A 26,919-nucleotide genomic window follows, 5' to 3' on the forward strand; every position below is an offset into this window, starting at 1 on the left:
TATTTTCTTAGCCATAGATTTTTTTTTTCCAGTAACTTGCTTCTTTTATTTCTTTTGTATTTTTTGAAAGCTTTGAGTGACATCTTTAAAATTCCAAAAATATCATCACGGCTGCTATAATATATGAAAGTAGGTCGTGGAATATTTAAGATAAAACTATTTGGGTTACGTATTGTACTACCTTTTTAAAATTCTTAATAAAACATATTTGGGTTACTTATTACTACAAATACATTAGTAAAACACATATTCTGCCAAATAAAATCGAATAAAATTCGCGTGCTCATAGTTTAGGGTTTGAAGTCTGAACAATGTTCTTGATTCATACCAATACTCCTAACAAATCTAGGTAGACACAACAAGATAGAGGCATCGAGTAGATCTAGCTATCTACTAGATGTCTACATGTATATTGTACTTAATACAAAATGTAAATATATATAATCATTAGTTAGTTGCGATGATTAAAGACTTTGGCAGTCTATTGTTTGCTTAATTCCCACTCGTGCAACTATCCATTTAATTATTCCTCCTTGGACCGTACTTAGTGGTATCATTTATACTCTCCATAGATTTTGTTAACTCGTTTCTTCTCTATATGGATTACAAAAACAAATCTTTCTGAATTTGTTGTTTTGCATGCATAGTAAGAAAAAAAATTATAAACAGCTTTTACTAAACGAGGGCATTAAGGTAAATGATGCTCTCCATGAATATACCGCCTGACCAAACGGAAAAAACGGAAGTCTCCGTCAGTCAGATAAGTCCGTTATAATCTGGCCTTACACCGTTAAATTCAAAATATTTCAAAAGAGCCTTATTAAGGATGGGCTTATATTATGGGTTTCAAAAGCATAGGCCCAATAAAAGAACAGTTCACACAACCCATCGAGCGGTCCGCGTAACAGAGAATCACTAAACTCCCTTCGGCTGACTGATAAATAAATTGTTTGGCCTTCACTTGACGCCCTAAAACCGCTCCGGAGTGACGAATCGCTCTAATCTTCTTCTAGAACCTTCTTCTTCGTCGCCTTCTCAGGTCACTTCTTCTCACGACGATGGAGTTCTGGGGTAAACACCTTTCCAATCTTACTTCTTCTTCGTTCTGTACGCTTCGTTTCCTGCATTTAGGGTTTTTCATCTTCTGGTTTCACAACTTTATTTTTTTCGTTCTCCATGAGTTTCCACTGTTTTTTCTCCGGAATCGTCTCGTTATCTGTTCAGAAGAGCAACGAGAGATGAGATTTAGTCAGTTCGTATGATATTTGGTATTTGGACTGTTCGTCTTCTTAGAAATTAGGGTAAAACTGGAAAGTTTTTCTATCTCTTTAGGGTTTAGCTCCGATATTTCTAGTTTCGTTACTGAAATTGATGACAAAATTGAGTAGAGGCTTTGCTATTCCATGTCTTGGGGATTTGGTACTTTTGAATGGTCTGAAATTATGGGTTTGTGGCAGATTTGTTGATTTTTTTTCCGGTTCTGTTGTACTATTTATGGGTTTCAGGTGTTGAAGTTAAGCAGGGCGCACCACTTCATGTGGATCCTGGGGTAGATATGCTCGTGCACATCTCACAGGTACTGTTGAATTGCGAGCTTGATTTGAGTTGTGACAGTGTATTTTACAGTGTCGTATTTTGGTTTATCTTATCGCAGGCTGCTTTGGGAGAGAATAAGAACAATGTAAACGAACCCATCAAGCTTTACCTGAGAGTTAAAGATAAAAAGCATATCATTGGGGTGCTATCTCATGACAAGATTCCTCAGCTGGCCACGGAGATTGTGTTGGAAAGGAATTTTGAGCTGTCTCACAGTTGGAAGAATGGCAGCGTTTTCTTCTCTGGTTACAAAGTTGATGCATCTGATCCATATCCTTTACTCTTTCGATATCTGTTGTTAATGCTTAAACCCTTCTTGATGACTATGATTTTGGAAACCTTTGTTTTGCTCTTTTATTTCCTTGACTCTCTTGTCCATCTCACTGAGAATGAGAATATGACTGATGATGGTCTCGCGGTTGCTAGTAACGAAGGTGAGTTTTATATCTAGTCCTGCTATGTTTTGTCTCCAGCTGTCTAATTTTTTTTTTTTTTTAATAACATCAATCTCTTACACTTTGATGTGGTCTTAGCTGAGCCAGCTGTTGCAAAATCAGGTGTGAAACAGGTGAACTTTCAGTTGCCAAATGAAGATGTCCAAGCCAAGCAAGATGATGACGATGATGATAGTGAGGATGATTCTTCAGATGATGATGATGATGACTCTTCTGAAGAATCTGGAGACGAGGAGGTACTTCTGTCTATGAACTACTAGCTTAATTTGCTGTAGAATTTAACTTAAGCTGATTGACATTTGTGTTTGTATTTGCTACATGAACCATTAATGTGTATTTTGTTCTATCCCAATCTCTTAATTCTTTAATCCTTATCATTGCTGCTTTGTCTCAGGAAAAGACGGTTACTGCTGAAGGTGACAGTGATGAAGATGACTCATCAGACGACGATGAAGAGGACTCATCAGAGGAGGACACCCCAATAAAGGTAACTTGATATTCTCTTTATATTTGTTCAGTCTTATTACCCTTATTTTGTGAGTAATATCATTGCTTCTGTGATTCAAACTGAAACCTGATTCTAAATTTTCTTGGTTTATAAAAAGCCTGAGGAACCCAAGAAGAGGTCTGCAGAAGCCAACTCCTCAAAGAACACTGCTTCCAACAAGAAGGCTAAGTTTGTAACTCCCCAGAAATCAGGTGATTAAATCCTTTTTATCTAGATCCCCATTGAATCAATGTTTTACAGAGAGAAAGATGGATTGGTTTAATTGCATACGTTGTGCCAATAAAACAGAGTCTAAGAAGCCGCATGTCCACGTTGCAACTCCTCATCCATCAAAACAGGCGGGTAAGAATTCTGGTGGAAGCAGCAATGGAGAGTCGTTGAAGCAGCAGCAGACACCAAAGTCTCCAAGTCATGGGTGCAAGTCATGCACGAGAAGCTTTACTTCGGAAATGGCATTGCAGTCTCACACAAAGGCAAAACACAGTGCGGCTGCTTGAAAATCATAAGAAGAAGAAGAAGCTCTATGACTCTAGTCGTTATAATCTCTACTTAAGAAGTTTGTTGATGCCTTTTGGTGTTCAAAACTGGAACTTGCGAGTGAGCCAGTTTTAGTTGGTCTTTTTTTCCTCAGGCGTTTGAACTTTTTTCTTAATCGTTTCGGTACTTGAAACTTTGCTAAACCTTTGTTTGTGTTTAGTGCTAATATGGATATATATTATTTATTAGAGTCTTTATGGAGGTTTCTACTTAACCACCTGATTTTAAAATTCTTTTAACAAAAACTTAAAAAATTTGAAGATTGGTTAGCAATTCGTTTATCCAAAAGGGTTAAGGTTTACTCAATGGGCTCGACTGTCAAGGGTTGTAGATATCAATAGGTTATGAAGAGATGATTAACAACAAGCAGGTTTGCCCGAGTGGTTAAGGGGGAAGACTTAAGTTCTTCTGCACATAAGTGCGCGTGGGTTCGAACCCCACAGCCTGCATTTATCGTTATTTATTTTTGATTAAATTTAAAATATACTTTTGTGATTTTTGTATATTTCCTGATTTTAAATACAACCAAATCATACCAAGAATGAAACTTTTCTCCTTATGGTTTCCATTTTTCATTGACTTTTGTGTAAATTTCCTTTTTATTTGTTAGTTTCCTTTCTTTTCTTTTTACCCTGCCTTGTCTATATTTTACCCTTTTTATAATTGGTATTAGCTTTTAGAATCTGTAGCAGAAACTAATTGTTTAATGTCAGAAGCAGAACAAAACAAGAAGTCACACTTGAAATGCTTGTTTCTTTATAACTTTTCAACACTACTGAATCTTTTGAGAGTTGTTTACAAGACAAGACTCCATGAAATTGGATAATGGCTGACCATTACCAGTTGAGAGTTCTTTGGTCTTGCGATAAGTCAACAAATAATCTAAATGCCTTTGAGGAACCTGAAAAATCCCTTCAAAGTATATTTCTTCTTTACTATTAAGTATCCATATCTTCAACACTACACACACCATTTTCTGTAACAGTGGTATCATCAAATCTCTCTCTATTCACACCAACAAGAATTTTAAATAGCCAAACCAAAAAAAGAAAAAGAAAAAAGAAAATCATCTTTTTATTCTCGAGCGTCCCATCACTCGAAAAACTCCTTTTTCCCTTCAATGGTTAGGCACAATCGTTCCAATTTGCCCAAATCCCGCAATGAAGAAGGCGATTGCTTGCGCGAAAAGGTATATATAATAATGATTCTTTCCAAAAAACGCGTCATAACATCCCACAAATAGCAGATACATTCCTACACCGAGTTCCAACACATGAATTCTGCGCCATAACACACACACACACAAAAAGCACTATTAGAATTGGTTCTGTTACGCTTCAACACTAATTAATCAGAATCAAATTGAAAGAACCGGTTTGGTTCAAAGGGTAAGAATGAATGTATTTACCTATCTCCGAATCTAAAACGAAGAATCTTCTTTGGAGCCTTGGCCGATTTAGCCTTAAGATCTCCGAGCTTCTCAGTAACAATCCACTCGTTAACTCTTCCTCCTTCGAGTAAACCGATGAATGTAGCTTTAGTTCTGTGAAGAGACATCACATTCTCGAACAGAATCCAAAACACCATAAGATGCAGTGACCTATATAAGAAGACAAATGTAAACCAACAATAAGATCCTGAAATCAACACTTGAGCCGCAAGAAACTCTCGGGAACTGTTTTTACCTCGGTGTCCCGACAGCGTTGAGCAGGGTAATCACTGAAGGAATGTAAACAGCTCCCCATTTAGGAACTGAAACTTCCGGTACAAGAACCGTGGCTGGTAAGACCACACAGTAGAAGATGAAAGTAACAATGTGTGCCACTATCTTTCTAACAACAAAGAAGCTATATATCACATGAACTTTCTTCCATAATGTCACGTTCTGCCAAAAAAAGAAAAGAAAATAAAAATCCCGGTTTAGTTTGGTTATCTTGTATACGTAAAAAGCTTCTGAATTGTCTAGAGGGTTCCGAAGGAAACCTTATTGGTCATGATTTCGAATGCCATTTTCCTGAAAAGATTAGCTGGACCACATGACCATCTGTGCTGTTGATACCTATATGCCTTAAATGTACTCGGCAACTCGTTTTTAACCTATAGTAGTTAAAACCCATGTAAATTATATTGTTTTACAAATCAACATATAAATCTATGATGAAAATAGTAAGTATGTACCTTGAGAGAACCGAGGTACAAGAATTTCCAACCCTTGAGACTAGCACGCACGGCCAAATCCATATCTTCCACGGTCGTTCTATCTTTCCAGCCACCAGCTTCGTTCAATGCAGATATTCTCCATATTCCCGCAGTCCCTATATAACATTACCGTAACCAAAACACATTACTATGAATGAAACTCAAAGATGTTTGTTCTAAAATAAAAAAAAATTAGAAATAATATTTAGAAAATTTATAAAATAGAGTGTATAGTACCGTTGAATCCGAAGAAAGCGTAAGTAGAAGAACCAACTTCTTGTTCGACGGTGAAATGATAATCCAAAGACATTTCTTGCATCCTTGTCATCAAACACTCATCCGAATTCACTGCAAAACAGTAGTATATTTTAAAAGTATGAGTAAACACACAATAAATGTGGTTATCGTTATTCAATGAAAGGACATTAAAAACAAAGTTGGTGAAATTTTGGGAAATCAATGTAGTTATCAATTATGTATAGACAGCTAGGCTTAGGCTAGATAGCTCATCAAACAATGGCCAATTAGATTACAACAACAGGCAGCTTGGTTAGATTTTGTCACATGACGAGTTCTTTATTTATTTTTGTAGTTTATTCTTCTTCTCTCCCTCTAATTATATAAAAAGCATATGATTATAAAAATGTGAAGTATCAATTATTAAGTCGTATTAGGAGGATCTGAATAAAGAAAAGTGAGTGGTGTGAGAGTGAGAGTGACAGAGACTACTAGTTAGAGAACAGAGAGAAGAAGAAGAAGAAGAAGAGAAGACTCTCGTGGTTTTGTTTAGTTTAGTTTAGTTGCACATGGTAGGAGATGGAAGGTGTTTGGCTAGTCCACGTGGGCGGATCTATTGAGAAAAAATTGGACTAATCTACCCCATCACTATTTTTACTAAATGACAATGTTTGATACCCCTATAAACGACCCTACGCTTCCCAATATGTTCTCTGCACTCAATTATGGGACACGACGATTTTGCCAGTTATGCAATTTCCACTAAACTCACTCTACTCTAGTTTTGATCAAAACAACTATTTATCTCTAAACTTTCTTGTTTTCATATTTGATTTCTACAATGAACTTTAGGAAAAGAAGAACAAATAAGAAGTTGACAGCTTTTTGAGTGCCAGAAGTGACAATAGTATACACATTTGGGTGGACAATGTTATTGACAAATGTTTCTTGTTTACTTTGACTTATATTATTTTAGAGAACATTACTATTGAAATGAGTGGGAATGAACATGTTTCTTCGACAAAAGGCCAAAACTACAAATACCAAATTTTCACCAACTCTTGCAGACATACCAATTATAAAATGACCAAATACAGTAAAGTATGGACTTCTTGTTATATTTTTTGATGTTTTCTTATATTTTTCAAAGTGTTTTATCCTTTTTTATTGGGATTTTTGCTCTTAAATAATATTCCTCCTACTAATAAAGTATTTTTACGAGTTTTATAGTTGAATGAAAAAACAAAAAGTAGTTTCACATTTGTAAAGCTAAGAGAAGCACAAAAAAGTAAGTATTCACGATACAAAATCGATACGTCACATCAAGATTCGCTAGGTAGGTTACACATTTGGGACCTCATCAATAAAACACCCACCGACACTTCTACTTAATGTAACTAAATCTTCCCTTTTTTCTAAACATATACTATATTTAAATATATTATTAACAACCCATAATTTTATCATAAAATATGATACGGAGGTAGCTCTTAATACAATGATCATATCATGTGTTCATATATTATTGTGTTTTATGTAATGCACGTTCCTATGATCTAATTGTTTCAAATTAGAGTATTAATTTTGACCCTATCTTTTTTGGTCCTCCATTTTAAGTCAGAATTTCACAAGAAACAAAAAGGAAAGAAACATTATAGCATATAGAGTATATCTAATTAATTAATGTGCATTTGATCAGATGATTTCCGTAATTATTATTACTATTTTATGTATATTTCACTAATTTGTACATAATTACAAGTACTTAGCCTGAAAAGGGAGTAGTAATTGAGTGAGAAAACGAATCCCAAACTCGTGTCTAACTTTCTAATTAAAGCAGTGATTACTGATTAGCACTACTTGTCAATCATGACACCACATTAAAAAAAAAAAGGACCAAAACGATCAAATCAAAACAATGTAACTCAGAAAAGAGAAACCGCTAAAATAAAGAGGTTGATTAAAAAAAAAAAAAAAGAAGAAGAGAAGAAATTACCAAATTTCCAGCGAGCTTGAACGAGAGCAAGCTTTGGGTTATGGAGGAGGAACGGTACGGTTCTCCAGAGATAATCCGGTTCGGGTTGGAAATCAGCGTCGAAGATTGCAACGTAATCGCAGCTTTTGACATAACTCTTCTTCATCCCTTCTTTCAAAGCTCCAGCTTTGTATCCGTTTCTGTTGTCTCTGATCTCGTATTTTATGTTTACTCCTTTGCTCGCCCATCTGCTACACTCCATCTCCACTAGATCCTGTCACCACCAACAACAAACATATATGAGTTATTTGAAGTACCCATTTCGAAAAAATCTGATCTTTGCTGAAATCAAGAACCCGTGTGTTATATAGAAATCAAGCGGAGAATCTAAATATGTTTGTGTGATCGAGTTTTGTAGGAGAATTTGGTTATGAGATTAAAAAAGAAGCATTACTTTGATCGTTGGGTCAGTGGAATCGTCAAGAACTTGAATGACGATTCGATCAGAAGGCCATGAGAGCCCACAAGCAGCTCCGATGGATAGCTGATAAACCTACATTCAATTAACAAACAACATTTAGAATACAATCCAAGAGAGAAAGATACAGAGAAGAAGAGAATCTTGATTTAATTTTGGGACCTCTCGTTCGTTGAACATAGGGATTTGAACAAGAACCATAGGATAAACAGAGTTTCCAAGCTCGAGGTCGTCTTTGATTGGTTCGTATTTGAAACGTTTGTCTGGTTTTCGACCAAACAGCTTCACAAGAGAGATGACTATCCCCATGTAAACCCTTTCGACGAAGAGCATCACCGACATTGTTAAACAGATGTAAACAGCGAGCCTTAGGACTGGGACAATCAAGGGAGCTCGAATCTGGTCCAAAACCATTGACATTTGCATCGTTATGTCGTCTCTGTATCCCATGAACGAGTCAGGAATCACCGAAGTCGTCGAATCCCCAAGCTCCATCCTCTTCTTACACCAGTGAGAGAGAGAAAGAGAGAGAAAAACAGAGGACAAAGCAAGAAAAACCCTAGAGATCCGTACGAGGGATTCTTGTGAGACACGCAATAGAGAACAATGTGAGATTGTTTAAGAAAACAAAGGCAAAGGACGAAACAGAAACAGAAACAGAGAGACAGAGTTTTTCCCTTTTTTTTCTCCTTACGGTGAAAATCTCTGTCTTCTCTGCCCGAGTAACTCAGATTGTCGGGAAAAAGTAGAATTCAATTTCTTTTTTTCTTTCTGTGTTTTGGTTTTTGTTTTTCTTGTATTGAAAAGGGTTTGGTAAGAGAGAAGAAAGATAATGAAAGGAGGAGAAGAAGAAGAAGATGGGTTTTGGGGAAAGGAAGAAGAGTAGAGTAGAGAAGAGAAGAGAGAGATCTAAAAACAGAAACAGAGCGAGAGAGAGAGAGAGAGAGAAGACACAGTGTGTGTCTATGTGTGTGTGTGTGTATGAAATAAAAGAGAGATCAATGTCTTTATATAAAGCCTCTTGTCCTTGTATTGTTTTAGACTCTATATTTATTTCCTTTTTTAAAAAAATTTAATTATTTCAATAACGTATTATATTAGTATTAACTTATATTATGATGTAGAGGAAATAAATGAGTATTTTTGCTCCATCCAGAACCAGAACCATAAATTTGCTCTTTCTATATATCATCACTACCAAACATTATTGAACGACACAAACATTAATGACGACGTCCAGGCGGCAATTTTTATTAACTAATTGTTATACTACTATTCTACTGAATTTTTATTATTTTTTTCTCTCGAGGTGACATAGATTTATTACTCCAAATAAGTAATTAGTCATAATTTAACAACTCTAAATTAATTATGTATTAGGTTTAAACAAAACAGTTTAGTCGTCTAGGCGTCCTAAACTACACGACCATCTCAGTCAAAACAATTTGCTAGTCAACGTTGGTTAATTATTATATTTACAATAGCCGTATGTTTGTTTGATCTTTATTAATTACAAAACTCAATTTTAAATCAAAGTTTATTGATAACTTTTTACTATATAAACGAGACTATGCGGTTCTTTAAGTTCCGACTGACATCTAGCAATAATATGAGTGTTGTCTATAAGTCTTAAGACTTGGGACTTTTGTATATGTCTTATTGAAATGAACAACTTATATAAGTATGCATTTTGTGTATAGTATACAAAACCAAATGTCTTGTGTAAACGGGTAAATTCCAACGGTAGAGTGAGGAGACCATCGGATCATTTATCGAGGATAAGATGTGTCTCATATTGTTGTCCTCATCTGTTGACAAGATAGCGAACAACATCTCTCTAATAAGGATAATAGAATGATCGAATCCCTTTGGTACAAGAAATGTATATCATGCAGTGGTCCATTTATAGAAGTAACAACACATAGAGAGAGTCACAATGTTGTGAAATCCAGTGTATGTTTTAGGCATTGAGTTATATATCTATGCGACTATATATTACTTCAAAACCAAATATATATGGTCGTCGCTCTCTAACCCTAGTGTGGAAATATGATTATGTTATATATATTTTCGACTAATCAAAGTTGAACAGAAGCTCTAAAGGAGAAAATGAAATATTAAAAAACAACGCATATTTGTTTGATGCTAATTTGCCATGATTATTTTCTTCATATCCCCACCGACGGTCCAATTTGTAAAATTCTTAAGTAATTCATAAATTAATGAACTTTTAAAGTCAATCTTAAAAAAAAAAAAAAGTATTACAAAAAGGTAAAGTCAATTCCTTCATAAACTTCGAAGCACGTTTGTACTTCGTTCATCAATCATTTTTTTCTTCGTAGAATTCCAAGTTAAATATAATTCCGAATATATCGAAATTTAAAGAGAATAATGTGTTATAATTGGATCTCGATCATATTTAAAACGGTAATAAGATGAAACACATAGCTGGAAAATAAGGACCGCCCGCCCAACAACTGAAGTTGACTGTTAGAACTTAAATACGGTCATTAGTTTTTTTTAGCAATCATCTCTTACATTATTAATTAACATTCGTCGACTCGTTCTTTAGTTACTAAACATACTGTCAATCTCTAATCAAATACATACATATATATGTATATATATATATCACAAATTTTATAATTTTTTAGTCAAATTCGAATCCAAGAAGTTGCTTCTCACATCAAGATTTCCACCCAGATATATATCTGAATTTTTTAGAACATATAATTTTTGTTTACCACCAAAGTGCGTGCTAAATATAGATTCATATTGAGTATAGAAAAGTTTCTTACTAGTTTAATTTTTCAAAAAAATAACATTAATTATACTGAGTTTATAAAAATAAAACTATACATCCTTTGAAAGTTGGTTAAACTAGTTAATTATTTTTCTCTGGAAACTGTAGCTATCACTGGCATTACAGTTAACACCTTAACACACATTTCAGTTTATGAAGATACTTCATACGGAATGATTCATTTTTCTGTCGGTACAGTACCAAAAAATATCATATTGAAACTTTAAATACTTTGGAATCTTGATTTTTTTTTCGTGTGTACTTTTGTTTTATATGCAATTTTATGTTATAATCAGTGATTAAATTAGTAAGTTGACAAAATTAAAGTCTGTATTTAGTTGGCATGTCATGTGAGAACACACTCCAAGACAATTATCCAACATAACATATAGTAATATTTGTTGAACGTGAGTTTAAACTATTACGTACATACTAATAACTAATTAAACTCAAATAGTATTATAATTTAAACATCATATACTAAATTACCAATATATTCTCTTACCGCATCTTTGTTAGTTTCGATCTCATATTGCCATTGGCTTCGATTTCTTTGACTGTGGAACAAGTATGTATGATGACACATGAGTTCTGTACCTATATATTATCATGATAACTTAAACAGTAATAATAATACTAAATTGGGTGCAGAAGTATATATAATAATGAAAAATAAAATATGAATAAATTATTTATTAAAAAAAAACAGAGATAATTGGAGAAAATAAAATAACAGCACTACATATGTTGCATGCAGCTAGGAAAAGTAACATGCATTGCCATGCAAGTTAACATAATGTATGAGGACCAAATACCACATGGGTTCTTACAGTTGGACTTTGCTTATTTCACTCACATTTGTCACTATTCTTTTCTTGTTTCATCATTTTCAATAATTTCTGAATCTCAAAATATTATCTTCCTTTCATTTTTATATCAACAACATGTCGATTTGGCAAAACTAAATCACATAAATAGTAGCATATTATATGAAGTCTGATCTAATACTAGATGTTTCCACTACACATATGCGTTTATAAGATACAACCAAAAAAAAAAAAATTGATAATCAGTAAAAGTTATCATAAATACCAAACCGATCATTAGATAAAATATGGAGCACAAAATGAAAAATAAAATAAAGACAGGAGAACCCACGGACAAAGCAACAACATACATATCTATATATAAATGTACTTCTTTAACTCTTTCTATACGAATTTGGAGTAATTTAGTAATCTGTAAAGCTACACAAATAAATTAAAATATATAGAAAAACTTGTCGAATAATAAAGTTTAGAGATGTATTTTCCAATGAACGTAAACACAAACTCATAAGTATGTTATAAGCCTTATATCCCTACTTGAGGAATAAAGTTGTGTGTTTACAAATAGAATATTCATTTTTCAAAAGCAAAAGTCTCAAGCAAATATCATTATTAGTTAGTCTATTGATTCAAAAAAAGAAAACAAAAAATGGGTATCTTTGTATACTTTAGCTATAATAAATCTGAAAAAAATATATATTCAAAGAATCAATCAAGTTTTGTAGAAAACATAATTCATGAACTAATAAACTGGTGGGATCCAATGTCCCATAAACATATATAAATCAAATAGAATTTGATATCCTATCTACTTTGCCACTGAAACTCTCCTCTCTGTCTTTATTTCAACCTTTTAATTGTCGGCATATATATACACACATGCACATTTTTATGCTTATTCAGTATATATAAACTTACGTATCTGTCGAATTTCATATAATTATTTTTTAATTCTTCTTCCCCTTTTAAAAGCTGGGAAGGGGTTGTTGAAACATCTTAATTATATGTTTACAATTCTATACTATTCTTAATAAAATGTATAAAATTCTATAGAGTTCGATTTCGTGTATATATATATATACATATATATATTAAATACGTAATTTGTAATAGACAATAATTTAGAAAAAGAAAGAAAAAAAAAAAGAATGGTGAATAATCGATTCGTCTCAATAAAATAAATAAAGAAGAAGAAGATGTTTCTTAAAGCGGCAAAAAACCCACACACCAAACAAACTTCTTTCCATTTTGTTTTTTTTTTTTTTTTTTTGTTGCTTTTTTTTTGTGCTATCGGCTTCTATCTACAGCTATAATAATTCTTGCGGCTATGTCAGTATATTACAAAGCACCTATTGTATGTTATATTTAAACAAAACGAAAGAAAGTGATCCAAATAGACCTATCTCTTTCAAAACATATGTTTATGGGACTTCATCTCAAAACATAGTTATGACTTTCTCGAATCAGTTCGAAAGTCTTTTAAGCATAAGTTTTCAATGAACATTATGCATGATGCATCTATGGTTCATTACACCTTTCTAGTATGCGGTAGGCGGTAACCAAACTTAATCATTTGTTTCAACAAAAATTGTTGATATGTTTATTTTATTTTCAAGTGCAATATAAATTAGGGATATATGGATCCAAATGGTGTAGAATCTAGTCATTTATTCATCGTATAATTAGCCAAAACACACCCGGAAAAAAAAAAGGTTTATAAGATATACTCAACTTTGAACACAAGCAACTACGCTGAACTAGTCACTTGAGGTTGTGATGTAACTCAGATTTGGTAAAGTTAATAGGTTTGATCAGCTGATTAGTGTGCAAAGATACTTGCCGTACTTACTGCAATCTTGAAAAGAAACTATGTATCTACTAAATAGATCATTAGAACATTTATATAGCATCAGAAGCTCAAATTACCATATAAAAACATAAAAAGAAGTTTCAATTCTACTTCAATTTGTGTGCTTGCACTACACTAAATATGGAAAAATTCGAGAAGCCATCATTGGATATGGTTAAGTTCTATGCGAACCACCAAGTTGATGTGTACAATTTGGCTCCAGTGGGCGAAAGGAGACACCATACCTTATAGTCTTCAAGACTAAGTCTTCATCACTCTATTTCTCACCTACTTCCATGTTTCATTTCTAGTTTTGCTTTTATATTTATATATATGTGTAACGGGAAATTTCCTAGGTTAGTAGTTTTTATATTATTTAATATGCTTTATTGATAAACATTTTACTAACTATTAGTTGGGATATCATAAACAAATTACTTTTGCCGCTTTTGACAAAACCATAGCCATCTTATTCTTTGACATTATACTATAAATTATTATTTGTTCTTACGTCAATACTCAAATAATCGTTCCAAAATATTGGTCTTCATTATACTTCAAAATATACATAAGCTGACCAGAACTACGTTTACTTCAACCAAATTGTGTTTTAACTACGAATTTTTTTCATGGCTCCACGATAAAAAAAAAAAAAAAAAACAATCGTATTTGTTGGTATACTATATATAATTTGGAACGTACAAGTACTTGATCGAAGATGATAAGATGAAATCTGAAACGATAGATAGAGCTCACCGGCAAGCAAAACATGGCACGTGAGAAGAACCTAAACTTGTTATCAAAGTTATTCCTCAACTCTACATTTTTGCACTGAACAATTTTGTTTTGTCAGTCCTGACTAGTCAGTCTAACAAAAGGCTACAGGGTACGTATATTCTTTATCTAATAATTCCACAATTAACTTTTTAAAATTATTATTGTTATTAGTGTTGTCTCTCATTCTGAAAGAAAAAAAATTATGTGTTCATAACATATAGTTACATCATCCTACATGTTTTAAGAATCTTAACATCATTCAAACAAGTAATGAATAATAAATAACTTTAGTCTGGACGTTTTTTTCCCCGTCTTGTCGGAACTATTATGCGTTCAAAGCGGTGTTACATACTAGTTGGGCCATAGTTTGCTATTATTGGGCTCAATAATAATGGGCTTAAGGCCTTATTAGAAAACGGCGACGCAATTGAAGGAGTCTACGGTGAAGAGAAGGGAAGCTTTCGTCGGCGCCGTCGTCGTTGGGTGCCGGAGACGCGATGGAGCTCGGAGTGATTGTGTACAGATTATACAGAGCGTTAACCTACGGTGTCTCGCCGTTAGTTCACCTCCATATACGGTGGCGCAGACTTCGGGGTCTAGAGCATTGTCGCCGTTGGTCCGAGCGTTTTGGTCTTCCCTCCGCCGTACGTCCGCCGGGATCGCTTATCTGGTTTCACGCCGTGTCTTTAGGTTATCTTCAAATTCTAACTCAACGAAACAAAACTGTTAAATTCTTCACTGCTCATTGCAGTTAGTCTCCGAATCTGAGAAATTAGGGGTTTTTTTGCTGCTTGGTTTGAGTGTCTCTCAGGTGAAGGTATGGCTGCAATTCCTGTAATCAGACACTGCAATGAACTAAAGCCAGATTTGACTATTCTAATGACGACGACGACTGTATCTGCATTGTATGACGCATTGATACAGAAAGCTAAAATTGAAAATGATAAAAAGTTTTGTCTTTGTAATTTTGGTTTCTTACAATATTTTCGTTGCAGTGAAGTGATAAAGAATCAACTTCCCATTGGTGTCTTACATCAGGTATGTTTTGATTGATAAGATGATGATATATCTCGGAAGCTTTTTTAATTATGTGCTGAAGTTTCAAACTTTGGCCAGTTTGCACCACTGGATACACCTGTGGCTATTGACAGATTCCTTGCCCATTGGAAACCAAATGCGATTATCATAATGGAGAATGAACTGTGGCCTAATCTCATCATGGCTGCTGCTGGACTTCTAGTAATTTTTTTGATCCCTCTTGTTGTTTATAATATGGAGGTGATAACTTGTGCAAGGGTAATGAACTCTTTGCATTCGTTAATATTGTGTATCCGTTGTCTCAGATTCCGTTGGCATTATTGAACGCTCGTATGTCTACAAAATCCTTTAAACGGTGGTCTAGTCCTCTCGTTCTACCGCTGATATCCTTGTTGCTATCTAAATTCTCATTGATAGCCCCACTGGTATGTATGCTAACTTCAGCAAGTCATTTTTTTATTGTAATCTTCTCTGATTCATTGATTGTATTCACTATTTGCCTCAAATGCGACAGAGCACCCTGCAGGGTATACATTTCCAGCTGCTGCATGCGTCACCTTTTGTCATAAATTATTCGGGTGACTTAAAATACGGTATTGTAGTCCACTTATGCCTTGAAGATATTCATATATTAGATATTATGTGCAACCCATTATATTCTGCTTCTTAGTTTCGTTTTGTTTTTCTTTTCAGTTACTGAATTTCTCATACTCTCTCTGTTTAGTCGATATAAAGATCCACATGTTGTCTGCTTTTTCTTCCAGTGGTAAACAAGTTCCATGTATCTAATGGAACATCTGAAAGTATTAGAGATCTTAAAGTAGAACTCTCAGAAATGAAGGTCTGGATTGCATCTTCATTACATAAAGGCGAAGAAGAAGGTACTAACCTTTTACCCTTGTTGATTAGTGTGTGGATCTGCAGTCGCTTCCATGACTTGATTTTTTGTCACAGTCGGATGAATATGGTTTTGACTCTGTTTCCTTTTATTTGGTACGCTTTTTCTGACTGTTCTATGCATTGCTTCAAATTGATGATCAAAGTCTTGTGTGCAGTCATTTTGGGAGTTCACAACATGCTTCTCAAATCACATCCTGACTCTGTTGTCATAATTGTGCCCCGACATCCAAATCATGGTCAACAGATTGCTCATGTATGTACCAAAACCACCTTCTGTTTATTTTCTTACTATTGGCTTATTGAAGGTTGATCTTTTTGGTGAATCACATGTCATTTTCCTCAACTCCTTTTGTAGAAACTGCGCAAAGATGGCCAAAGTGTAGCTCTAAGGTCTCAAAACAAAAAACTTATGTCAAGGAAGACGAATATATATGTGGTGGATACACTAGGTTTGGGTTTCGCTACTTTTAGTTTATCTTCCTAGTGCTAGTCCCTTTTCTTCAAGAACCTAATCCGTGCTGCTTGTTTTCTTCAGGTGAACTAAGGGAATTGTACAATATAGCTTCAATAGCCGTCATTGGAGGCTCTTTTATCCCAGGCTTAACTGGTCATAACTTGTCTGAAGCAGCTGCTGCTGGCTGCGCCGTTATTACAGGTTCTCAATGATAATATGAGATGCTTGTATAGTATCATTATTTCTCTCTTTATGTCTAACATAATCTTTTTTTAGGATGTCATGTTGGGCATTTCTCTCACATGGTGAAGGCCATGCAGCAGTCGAATCCCTTATCGGTTACACAGCTCTCGACACAACTAGAGCTCAAAGAAGCTGTCGACTTGCTCCTGAGTAACCCTGAGATCTTGGAAACTCATCAGAGAGCTTCTAAAGAAGTTTACGAATCACTATCAAGCTGCATTATCACTAACATCTGGAATCTTCTCAATCTTCATATCTTTAGAGGGAAATTATATGTCAATGTGCCTAGTTATTTATCCAAATAAATCCAGTGCCCGTTATTTTCTGTGTTATACTTATACACAATGCAGTTCATGAAAAATTGTATAATGTAGATGACAAATGGAGTAATAAATAATTCAAACAATGACATTGAATGCAAATGTTGAATTGGCTCGAGATGTCAAATTTGATTAGCAAAAACAAAAACTGTGTCGTGTCTGTACGACTCTACATCTCGGAATTAATAGAAAATTTGGCAATTTTGATTCTCACCTCTCTAATATAGCTCCTTGACCCTAAGTAATGGTTCTCATACATTATACACGATGCAATTCATAAAATTCTGCGCATACAGTTTTTTTGGCTTATGAATTTGTTGAAAGGTAGCAAAATATTTGAGACACTTAGTTATTTGTTTATAAATATTATATATCTAATCTTACCAACAAAGCACCCGTGGCCTAATGGATAAGGCGTTTGACTTCTAATCAAACGATTGTGGGTTCGAGTCCCACCGGGTGTGTATTCTTTTTTCTTTTTTTTTTTTTTAATTCTGTCAAGGATCCATTTTTTCAGATTTTACCTTCTTTTTCTTTCTTATAACACGTATACGTTCGAATTTCGAGCCATATACATATACTGAAAATCTAAACTCTAAAGATGCACAAAAAGTAGAAGCCAGTTCTTGTAGAGAACTTTTTAGTCCATTATACAGCTCAGTTTCAACATTACTTCACCAAGTCTAGCTTCATCTCCAAAATAAGTCACACTAACTATTGATTGATTGCATAGCAGTAGGGATTAGTGTGCTGTCTTGTCCTTTTTTTGTCCTAATCTTGCGCCGACCATGTTCCTCCATTTGTCTTTGAGATCAGATGGTGTACGTGTTTCATGGAACACCTTCTCTCCCATTTCCAGAATTTTCCTCCATGGCATGTTTTTGTTTGCTTCTGCTGCAAATTTCTCCACTCCCACCTGAGCCAAACATATATCAACAACTCTTATCCAATCCATGAAAATACAGCTAGTGTATGTTTATTCTATACCTTTAGCATCTCTTCTTCTTCGAATGTCCACAATAGCCTCCTTCTCTGATCCTTATTAAAGAAAGAAATGTCCCTGCAATCCATGAGGTAACTTTCTATATTCAAGGTGGATATGAACTCTTGATGTTCCAGTGATGTGAATGTAGAAAAAGGAACAACCTCACTGTCTTTGACTTAGCCACAAATCTGGTTGTTGCCTGCTGGTTATATACTTTCCCTGACGGGGAGGTTACTGGAGCCGATAAAGTAACCTGCTCAGTTACATCTTCTCCATTTCGTTCGTTACTAGATCCCTTTGATGAAGTATCACTTTCACTATCAATAGTATTCAACTCTATCCCTCTTCTTCTTCTTTGCTTATCATTCTGTTGGTGCTGGTCCTGTTCTTTTCCTGAAAATGATTCTTGCATAGACAAAAACGTTGAAACATATCCTCTTTTCCCTGCACCTGTTCTGACTCTAGTTTGATCTTTAGCTGTTTCGTCATTATTTTCATCCTCAGCATCTTGAAACTTCTCTGAAGCTATTCTCTCTTCGCGCTCTGATGCTCCAATCTCGTCTATCACTTTATCAGTACCCACTTTCCCTTGATTCTCTTCCGGTTGATCAGTTTCCTCGATTAATGATATGTTCTCACCTCTTGATATATCAAAATCCTTCTCAACTTGCACTTGTTCCTCTTTTGATGAACAGCCATCCTTCTCTCCTTGTAACTCTTGATTACTTACAATGTCTGTACTGTCCACTGAATGCTCTCGATTTCCATTTTCACTACCAGATAATGTTCTATCCTCACCCCTGCTTTTCAGCTCTTTATCTAGATACATGAAGACTGCCTTTTCTGCGTTAACCGCCTTTTCCCTCAATGTTTTGGATTTAAGTGTTAGAATCTTGAGCCAGCAATAAGGACAAAATGGATTTGCAAGATCCTCACTATTATCCCCCAAATCAGCATACAAACACTCCCCATGAAACGAAAGAAGACAGTCGATCCCGCAACAACGGGATACCCGCTCGTCTGCAACTTCACATACAATACAAGCATCTAAGTTCAGCAGCGGCTCTAGCGATACTCCTCTATTAGTATTCTCATTTGTACCAAGACAATGACGCTTCTTGGGTGGCACATCTCTTTCAACAAAAGTATCTGGAACAATATCAACATCGGTATCACACTGTGTGGTGCTCAAATCATTAGCTTCATCATCCTGTGAGATGAAACGATGAAAATTAAACACAAATACATCAACCTAACAGTTTCTATCTTGCGAGCTACAAATTCAAAATTAAGCACCACAAACACCCAGATACATACGAGTCAAAAAAAAAAAAAAAAAAAATCAATCATGTCGCTGCATCAGGAAACCACAATCCCTAAATTTTCCGATTCTAAAGAAGACTATTCCGAGGAGCAAACAGAGACGAAGGAGGAGAAATAGGGTTACCGGAAGCGAAGGGAGAGATGGATAGGGATCGAGAGAGTTGGGAGAAGACCTAACCAGAATCGCTTTCGCTCTCATCTTCATCTTCTCAATTTCATCAGTCTCCGTTTTGAAATTGGCACTCTCAAGTCTCAACAATGGAAACGTTATGAACAGTAAAGAAGCGTACTGAGGAAGATGGATGAATAAACACATAAAAGTCACAAACCTTTTTTTTTTTTCTAGTCAAGTCACAAAACCTTTCAAAATTAGTGAAAATCCCGAATATACTTTTTCTATATTAAAGTTTAAACAATATTGTGTAAATCATATATAGATCTAAATTAATAAATAAAAAATGTTGTATTCGTTAGACAAAAACAAAAAAAAATGTTGTATTCTTGCATGCTTTACAAAAAAAATATAACCTTCCTTAGTTTTGAATAATGTATCATATATGTATATTTTTCTGACGCCTAAATACAAAAGCATATCAATACTATATTAGATATGATGCATCATATCAAGAAACATGTTGACTATAATGGATAAACATATTTAAATAATGGATAAACATAATTAAACGATGAAAATAGTTTAAATAATTAGTATTTGTTAAGACTGAAACTTTTGTATTATTCTTTTATTGTTTATGTATCTACATTTTTTTAGGAAGATCAAATAGAAATGTATTACATACATGGTACAATAAACTTTAAGTAATTGACAACTATTAGAATCTACTCGACCAAATTGACTTACTATATATATATCATCATATGATAAATTATAAATTTGGTCACATATCGAATTATATAGTTAGAACTAAAGAAATATAGGATTCATATAGTTCATTCTACAAAATCTGTCAGCATATTAAATGTCTTTTTTTTTTTGTCTCTCTTCATCACCATTTTAGTTACACATGGTAGCTGAATTTAAAAAAAAATAACAATAATTGGATTGATTCAGTTAATTTAAAAATATTTGTGAACTTGTTAATACATATATTGCAGTGTATATGTATGTATAAAGTGGGTTAGAGTCTTACGGAACTGGTTTACCCTTTTGTTACTGTATATGTATGGTAAATAAATCTTTAACAAAAAAAATTAGCAGTGTCGTCTGACTTTAACGGCGGGGTTTTAATTGTTGTTAAACTGTACGAAAACTTTAAACCCTTCACTGTTATATTCATCCATCTATATATATGATCTATCTATCTATAGCCTTCTTCACAATCACAACATTTTTACCCATTTCAGTTCTAGCGTTATTTATTGTTGGTGTAAAAAATATTACTGTACTATTTATCTATGTGAAGGTAAGTACTGTAAGTCGTTTGATCCAACCAAAAAAAAAATAAAAAAGTGTAATTCACATTATACATTTAATATGAACATTAACTAAATTTTCAATATATATATATATATATATAATACTAGTATGTTAAATTAAATTGATATATAAGATGTTTTCCCTTATATATTATTTAAAGCCAACTATATATACTTTTTTGTTATAATGTGACAAAGTAAGCTTAGCTCATATCCAAGAAGAGCTGAGGGGACCTTTTTCTTGATTACCGATCGCAGTAAGTAGTAACTGATGGATCGTTGTCTTTTTTTTTTTTTTTTTTTTTAACTTTGTCTTATATATGAAATCGTCTATGCGTGATGAAGAGTAATAATATGAAGTTTAAGCTAATTAATGAAATTATTTTTTTATTTCCCAAACAACAACAACAACAACAACAGCAGCAGAAAGTAGTTGTTCGCTGTACGTACGGGATGGATTCTCCTCAATATCTTAAGGTTCTGTCTTTCTCTTTACTTCTTCTAATGCATGCATGAGACTCTGTTAAAAGTTGGTTTTTATGCGGATATTATTTAATTTCTTCGACAGTATTAACGTATTATAATATACTATATACTCCTTTCTTCGATAGTATTAACATATTATATTATTTTAGGTTTTGTTTTTTTATTGTAAAACATAAAAAAAAAAAAAAGTCTTTAATTGACTGTGAAGTCATTTATCATGAAGCCAATTAATTACCTCTTGGTTCTTAACATTATCTATACGAAGGGGAAAAAAGAAGTCATTTATCTACTCTGTGGAGAAGTTAATAACCCTAAAGTTTCATTGCTTTATTCAAATAAAGATGTATATGAAATTAACACACTTGAGATGATGAGTGGATGGATTCATAAAATTAACGAGTAATTAATTAGGTCAAAAGTGATAGGAAAAAACTGGAGTTTATGCTGAATGATGATCATAATTATAAATGATTTTTACGATGGGACTTAATTTGAGTACAAATCGGTCTTGTTTCTCATTTGACCCACACAGGGAAAACTATATATTGGCATATGAGCACCAAAACATATAAAACCAATCCCTTCACACACAAAAAAAAATCGTTATTTTTGGTCTATATCAAAGACTTTTTATGTAGGGTGTTGGCTAAAATTGTGAAATTTGAATAACATGAATTGGAAAGAAAAAAAGAGAGAGAGAGAGAGAGTATGAAATGTTGTTGTCAAACGGATCCATTACAATGAATACAATCATCAAAACCCATTAAAATCTCTCAGGAAAAAAAAACTATACACTATGAAAAATTGTGATGTCTCATCTCTTTCAAGGGTGTTTAGGCCCTAAAAGCTTCCCTTTTTCTCTTAGACACTGTCGTTAGTTTTAAAATCTCATTACTTATCATCAATCTGTTTCAAACCCTAGCTACTTTTAACATAGAAAAAGATTCCTCGCCCTATATCCTTCTCTCTCTATCTCTATATCTCTTACACTGTTATATACATCAACAAATTTGTTAAGTAGCAATTGAATATGAGAGAGAGAGAGAGAGGGAGAGAGATTGTGTGTAGAGAACTGCAAGTTAATAAAAGAATGTGGGGGTAAAGAGAAGAGAGGTAGTACACAGTAGATGAGGACAATGAGACTTAGTTTTCAAACTTCTTCTTTGCTTTGGCTTTTATTGGTCATATCAGCCTCTTTTATATATAGATGATCTACTTAGCTCTCTGTGTTGATTCTTAGCTTTCAAAGGTAGCTTTTGGCCTCACCCTAGCTATACTCTATACAGGTTACTACTACTGCACATATACATTGGTATGGACTTAATTGCCAACTAGTGCCTAAAAAACCTTTTGCATATTAATTTTCACATATATACTGTATGTAAGACAAAACAATATTATGAACTGAAAATCTTAGGACCAAGAGAAGGCAAGAATGAAGGCATAACCAAAGAAGAGGGGAACCACATTGTCAGTTTTTTTATGGAGTTTTTTTGGGGACCATTAATTTCGTTTCACTCTTTCTCTTTCACTTATTTAAGCTTAACTTTGACAAATACGTACCCTCTCCCCACCTAATACATCAAAATTTTCTAGATAATTTTTTATTTTTTTTTCGACTAGCAAGTAGCAACATTTATGTTGTTTACATGTCTTTAGAATCCAGTCAATTAAGACGGTGGTTTAAATGTGTAAATGCCCACAAGTAGATTTATGTAAATGTTAAAATGTTCCAAGTTTAGTAAAATCCATCGTCAAAAATATATTATTAATTCACGCAGATTTTGATTTACCATATTTATTGGTTTACAAGGGAATATATTTGGTGCATTCACACACACGCTCATGATTGTTGTTTTTTTTCCTTCAATATTTTGAAATTGTCTTGGTTGGTTTGGTTCACATTACCTTGCTAACTTTATAACAATATAAACTATATTACAATTTGTATGTTTTTATACAAGAACAAAAAAAAAAAGATATCAGTTTGCCGAAAATAAATTAAAATTCCAAGTTTGACCCTTGGATACACACAACAAAATATATCAACCCTATATATATATTAATGTTAGAGAGATGATGGATGATGATTGATGATGTGCAAATGAGACAAAATTATATCACACTTTCCTTTTCAATCTTTAAATTCCAAAACAAAAGGTACTGTTGGGTTGCTCCCTTATTAGGTGAAAAAAACCTCACACAACACAGACAATCTCACTCTGTCTCCATCACTACTACTAGCTCTCTATATCTCCCTCTAGATACATCTCCCTATATACTGTATATATATATTATATGTATTGTTTCGAACTCTGCGTGCTCTCACACTTTGTTGCACCTCCAAAAGACAAAGCATATAGAAGAAGAAACTTGTTGTCACGCCTCTCTTTACCCTTCCTTTCTTTGTGGTCCTATATAAAACCCTAGTTTTCTTTTCTTTAAAATTTTATCCATTATATATCAGATCCTATAACTTTCTTCCTTTCTATCTATTTTCCCATATATCCTTCTATATATATTAAGAGATATTCTCACAAGAAATATAAAAGAAAGAAAAAAGGAGAATGGAGTGGTCAACCACGAGCAACGTAGAAAACGTGAGAGTTGCTTTTATGCCACCGCCATGGCCGGAGTCTAGTTCCTTTAACTCGCTCCACAGCTTCAGCTTTGATCCTTACGCAGGTATTCATTCATACGTCATAATAACCAAGTTTATATATATAGCTAGATGCTTTCGTTTCTTTACACATAGATTTGTTAGAAGCGCCGGTTTTATAAATCCACGGTTGACAAATCCATGAACTTTAAAATCCTTATTTTCCCACTTTCAAGTTTCTTGTTATTGTGAGTGATGAAAGTAAAAGAGTGACGTATTTGTCTAAAGATTGTATACTATGACGTCTCTAGACATCATTCCAAAAACCTTGGGATATGTCATCTAAAAACGTACTTTTCTGATGGGAAGTTAAGATTTTTTCTTATCTCATCAGCTTAGACAATTTTCTTGGGATCCCAATTTTTATTCATCGGGATCCAAATGCAAAAAGTTAAAACGTCACTTTTGAAAAGTTGAGAGATTCGTTGGGAGGGTATAGTTCTCTCTAAGATAATGGTTGCGGACATATATAATTTTATTTTTTCTTACTAACTCACGGAAGTTATTTTATTCGGTTTTGTTTTTATAATTATTATTATTTATTGTGCATTTTTTATTAGAGAATGTTTGTTATAAAGTTTTGTTGTGTGTTTACATTTACATACAGCAGGAAATTTATACACGCCGCCTGCCGATACGCAAACCGGACCGGTTATTTCTGTACCGGAACCTGAAAAGATCATGAATGCGTACCGATTTCCGAACAGCAACAACAACGAGATGATGAAGAAGAAGAGACTGACGAGTGGGCAATTAGCTTCACTTGAACGGAGTTTTCAAGAAGAGATCAAACTGGATTCAGACAGGAAGGTGAAGCTGTCGAGAGAGCTCGGTCTGCAGCCACGTCAGATAGCGGTTTGGTTCCAGAACCGCCGTGCACGGTGGAAGGCGAAGCAGCTCGAGCAGTTGTACGACTCACTTAGACAAGAGTACGACGCCGTTTCTAGGGAGAAGCAGATGTTACACGAGGAGGTCTGTACTGTACCATATTGCACTCTTTTAAAATCGCGGGGCATGATTAAATATAATCATATTACTTAAGTTTTAAAATTTATCCCCTAGTTCTTGATTTTATCAGAATGCCCCCTTACAAGATTGGACTGGTCAACAATGCAGGTGAAAAAGCTGAGAGCTATACTAAGAGAGCAAGGTTTGAGTAAGAAGCCACTCTCTGCCGGGACCATCAAAGCTTGCAGTGAGGAAGACACCGAGGAGCTTCCATCGGTTGTGGTAGCTCATCCAAGAACAGAGAATCTGAACACCGGTGTCAATCAAGTCTACCGTATTGATCAATACAACAATCCGATGATGGTAGCTGCTTCCTCTGGCTGGTCGTCTTACCCGTGATAGCTGTTGCTTATCTCAAGGAGAGAAGGAAAGAGAATAGAAGAGAGAGAGAGAGCTAGAATGAGTCAAGAGAGAGCTTTAGACTAGGACTTTGAATAGTGCTAAGACTAAGACAAGTGCTTGTCCCTCATTGTACGATCTTACAACATCAATGGAACTTGTCCTTCTGTTTCAAACGCAATAATCTAATTTGGATGCGACATGCGAGGTTAAATCCAAACATTGTTGGTCAGGATTGTTGAACTATACGTACTACTATGAATTCAGTCAAAACTGTCTATAAACCGAGAAAAGAAAAACGCTGATGGTCATTCTTCTTTCTCTTCACTGAGCAGAAATGTTGCCTTTGTGTGTTGTGTTCTGTTGGTTGGCTGCAAACATGTGGCTAATTCTTAACTTCTTGAACATTCCTAATTAATGTCACTGCACATCAGTGGACTAAATATATATGAAAGATTGTAAAAATCTAAGGAAAAACATGTTAAATGAAAATCAAACAATACTGCCCTAGTTTACGAAAGAAAGAAAAATCAAATCATAAGTGTTAACCTTCTTTATATGATGGGCTCAGACATATATTCCGCTTCCTCCATTCTGTTGTTTCTGCTTGGACCTATCTTTACTAGTTTGGGCCTACTCAAGAGTTAGTGAACATAAAGCCCACCAAGCCTGGTTAAATGTTTAACATGTAAAAAAAGACAAAAAGCGACGACAAAATCAAATTTCAACCAATTTTAAAAACCAACTTCAAAAGACCTTTTCTATAAAATAATACCATACATGCCAAACCAAAATCGAATAGGTTTAGTTGAATTCATATCCGCGAAAATTTATTTATGCCATCTGTTTTTTTTCCTTTCAGATTTATGCCTATATTACTGCAATTTTTGTTTTGTTTTTTTTTTAAATACATAATACATAATTTTGGATGGGAACTGATAGACTAAATATGTAGTAGACGTAATAGACTAAATTAATAATCACAGTCTCTAGAGAGTATATATACTTATATAGTATCCGAATTTATTGCGAGTAATATAATGAAATTATTTCTGAAAAGTTAGTTTCCAAACAAAATAAAACAATAGCAGCGACGCGTACGTATGGGTTGTCCTGATCGGATCGATTCACCGCAATCTAAACAATTCTGACTTTTTGCTTCTGTCTTCCTTTTTGTCATCAGACTCTCTCTCTCTGTTTGAACTTCTTATATGAGAGAGATTTGAATTTAATTTGTTTGACCGCATCATATCAAAAATCATTTTATTTTGTCGTTTCAAAGGCTCTAATTAACTGTGTCAAAGTATATTACCATGCATGCTTTCAACCAATTAACTATGTACCTTACGTTTTTCACATAATTTAAACATAAACACCAGACAATTAAGGAAAAAAATAATCTATTCAAATGGTTGCATATTATATGGTTTAGCTAAATATACAATCTTATATATATATATATATATATATATATATATATATATAT

General features: G+C 34.0%; 5 protein-coding genes and 2 non-coding genes across 9 annotated transcripts; 5 read left to right on the forward strand and 2 right to left on the reverse strand.

The window, feature by feature from the left end:
• The first annotated feature begins 959 nt into the window (after nucleotides 1-959).
• LOC17884343 (histone deacetylase HDT3) lies at nucleotides 960-3,301 on the forward strand. Of its 3 annotated transcripts, none has more exons than XM_006288269.2 (8): nucleotides 960-1,071; nucleotides 1,506-1,576; nucleotides 1,655-1,866; nucleotides 1,981-2,030; nucleotides 2,130-2,287; nucleotides 2,446-2,538; nucleotides 2,657-2,750; nucleotides 2,848-3,301. In XM_006288269.2, the coding sequence occupies exons 1-8, from the start codon at nucleotides 1,059-1,061 to the stop codon at nucleotides 3,054-3,056; spliced, it is 900 nt and encodes a 299-aa protein (XP_006288331.1). In that variant the 5' UTR covers nucleotides 960-1,058; the 3' UTR covers nucleotides 3,057-3,301. The 3 variants fall into 3 exon arrangements, with proteins under 3 accessions (XP_006288331.1, XP_023637399.1, XP_006288330.1); XM_023781631.1 differs by having other exon boundaries at nucleotides 2,139-2,287; XM_006288268.2 differs by having other exon boundaries at nucleotides 2,154-2,287.
• A 161-nt stretch (nucleotides 3,302-3,462) lies between these two features.
• On the forward strand, nucleotides 3,463-3,545 carry TRNAL-UAA. The gene has a single exon. It is a non-coding gene; the product is annotated as a tRNA-Leu (tRNA).
• Nucleotides 3,546-3,974: 429 nt separating this feature from the next.
• LOC17883369 (glucomannan 4-beta-mannosyltransferase 9) lies at nucleotides 3,975-8,812 on the reverse strand. The gene is made up of 9 exons (XM_006287407.2): nucleotides 8,148-8,812; nucleotides 7,962-8,060; nucleotides 7,529-7,781; nucleotides 5,533-5,643; nucleotides 5,275-5,411; nucleotides 5,080-5,193; nucleotides 4,782-4,981; nucleotides 4,505-4,696; nucleotides 3,975-4,376 (listed from the first exon to the last, which is right to left on the reverse strand). The coding sequence occupies exons 1-9, from the start codon at nucleotides 8,478-8,480 to the stop codon at nucleotides 4,214-4,216; spliced, it is 1,602 nt and encodes a 533-aa protein (XP_006287469.1). The 5' UTR covers nucleotides 8,481-8,812; the 3' UTR covers nucleotides 3,975-4,213.
• A 5,782-nt stretch (nucleotides 8,813-14,594) lies between these two features.
• Nucleotides 14,595-17,314, forward strand: LOC17881676 (probable 3-deoxy-D-manno-octulosonic acid transferase, mitochondrial). Its single transcript, XM_006287667.2, has 11 exons — nucleotides 14,595-14,931; nucleotides 15,053-15,146; nucleotides 15,237-15,279; nucleotides 15,358-15,480; nucleotides 15,585-15,704; nucleotides 15,794-15,872; nucleotides 16,044-16,160; nucleotides 16,335-16,432; nucleotides 16,535-16,628; nucleotides 16,715-16,834; nucleotides 16,910-17,314. The coding sequence occupies exons 1-11, from the start codon at nucleotides 14,739-14,741 to the stop codon at nucleotides 17,179-17,181; spliced, it is 1,353 nt and encodes a 450-aa protein (XP_006287729.1). The 5' UTR covers nucleotides 14,595-14,738; the 3' UTR covers nucleotides 17,182-17,314.
• A 273-nt stretch (nucleotides 17,315-17,587) lies between these two features.
• Nucleotides 17,588-17,660, forward strand: TRNAR-UCU. The gene has a single exon. It is a non-coding gene; the product is annotated as a tRNA-Arg (tRNA).
• Nucleotides 17,661-17,748: 88 nt separating this feature from the next.
• Nucleotides 17,749-19,814, reverse strand: LOC17882878. The gene is made up of 4 exons (XM_006287503.2): nucleotides 19,629-19,814; nucleotides 18,343-19,391; nucleotides 18,184-18,256; nucleotides 17,749-18,112 (listed from the first exon to the last, which is right to left on the reverse strand). The coding sequence occupies exons 1-4, from the start codon at nucleotides 19,707-19,709 to the stop codon at nucleotides 17,939-17,941; spliced, it is 1,377 nt and encodes a 458-aa protein (XP_006287565.2). The 5' UTR covers nucleotides 19,710-19,814; the 3' UTR covers nucleotides 17,749-17,938.
• A 4,180-nt stretch (nucleotides 19,815-23,994) lies between these two features.
• Nucleotides 23,995-25,614, forward strand: LOC17881884 (putative homeobox-leucine zipper protein ATHB-51). Its single transcript, XM_006288986.2, has 3 exons — nucleotides 23,995-24,112; nucleotides 24,697-25,058; nucleotides 25,203-25,614. The coding sequence occupies exons 1-3, from the start codon at nucleotides 23,995-23,997 to the stop codon at nucleotides 25,431-25,433; spliced, it is 711 nt and encodes a 236-aa protein (XP_006289048.1). The 3' UTR covers nucleotides 25,434-25,614.
• The last annotated feature ends 1,305 nt before the right edge of the window (nucleotides 25,615-26,919 follow it).

Source organism: Capsella rubella, unplaced genomic scaffold (assembly GCF_000375325.1).
Source record: "Capsella rubella cultivar Monte Gargano unplaced genomic scaffold, Caprub1_0 scaffold_6, whole genome shotgun sequence".
NCBI lineage: Eukaryota > Viridiplantae > Streptophyta > Magnoliopsida > Brassicales > Brassicaceae > Capsella > Capsella rubella.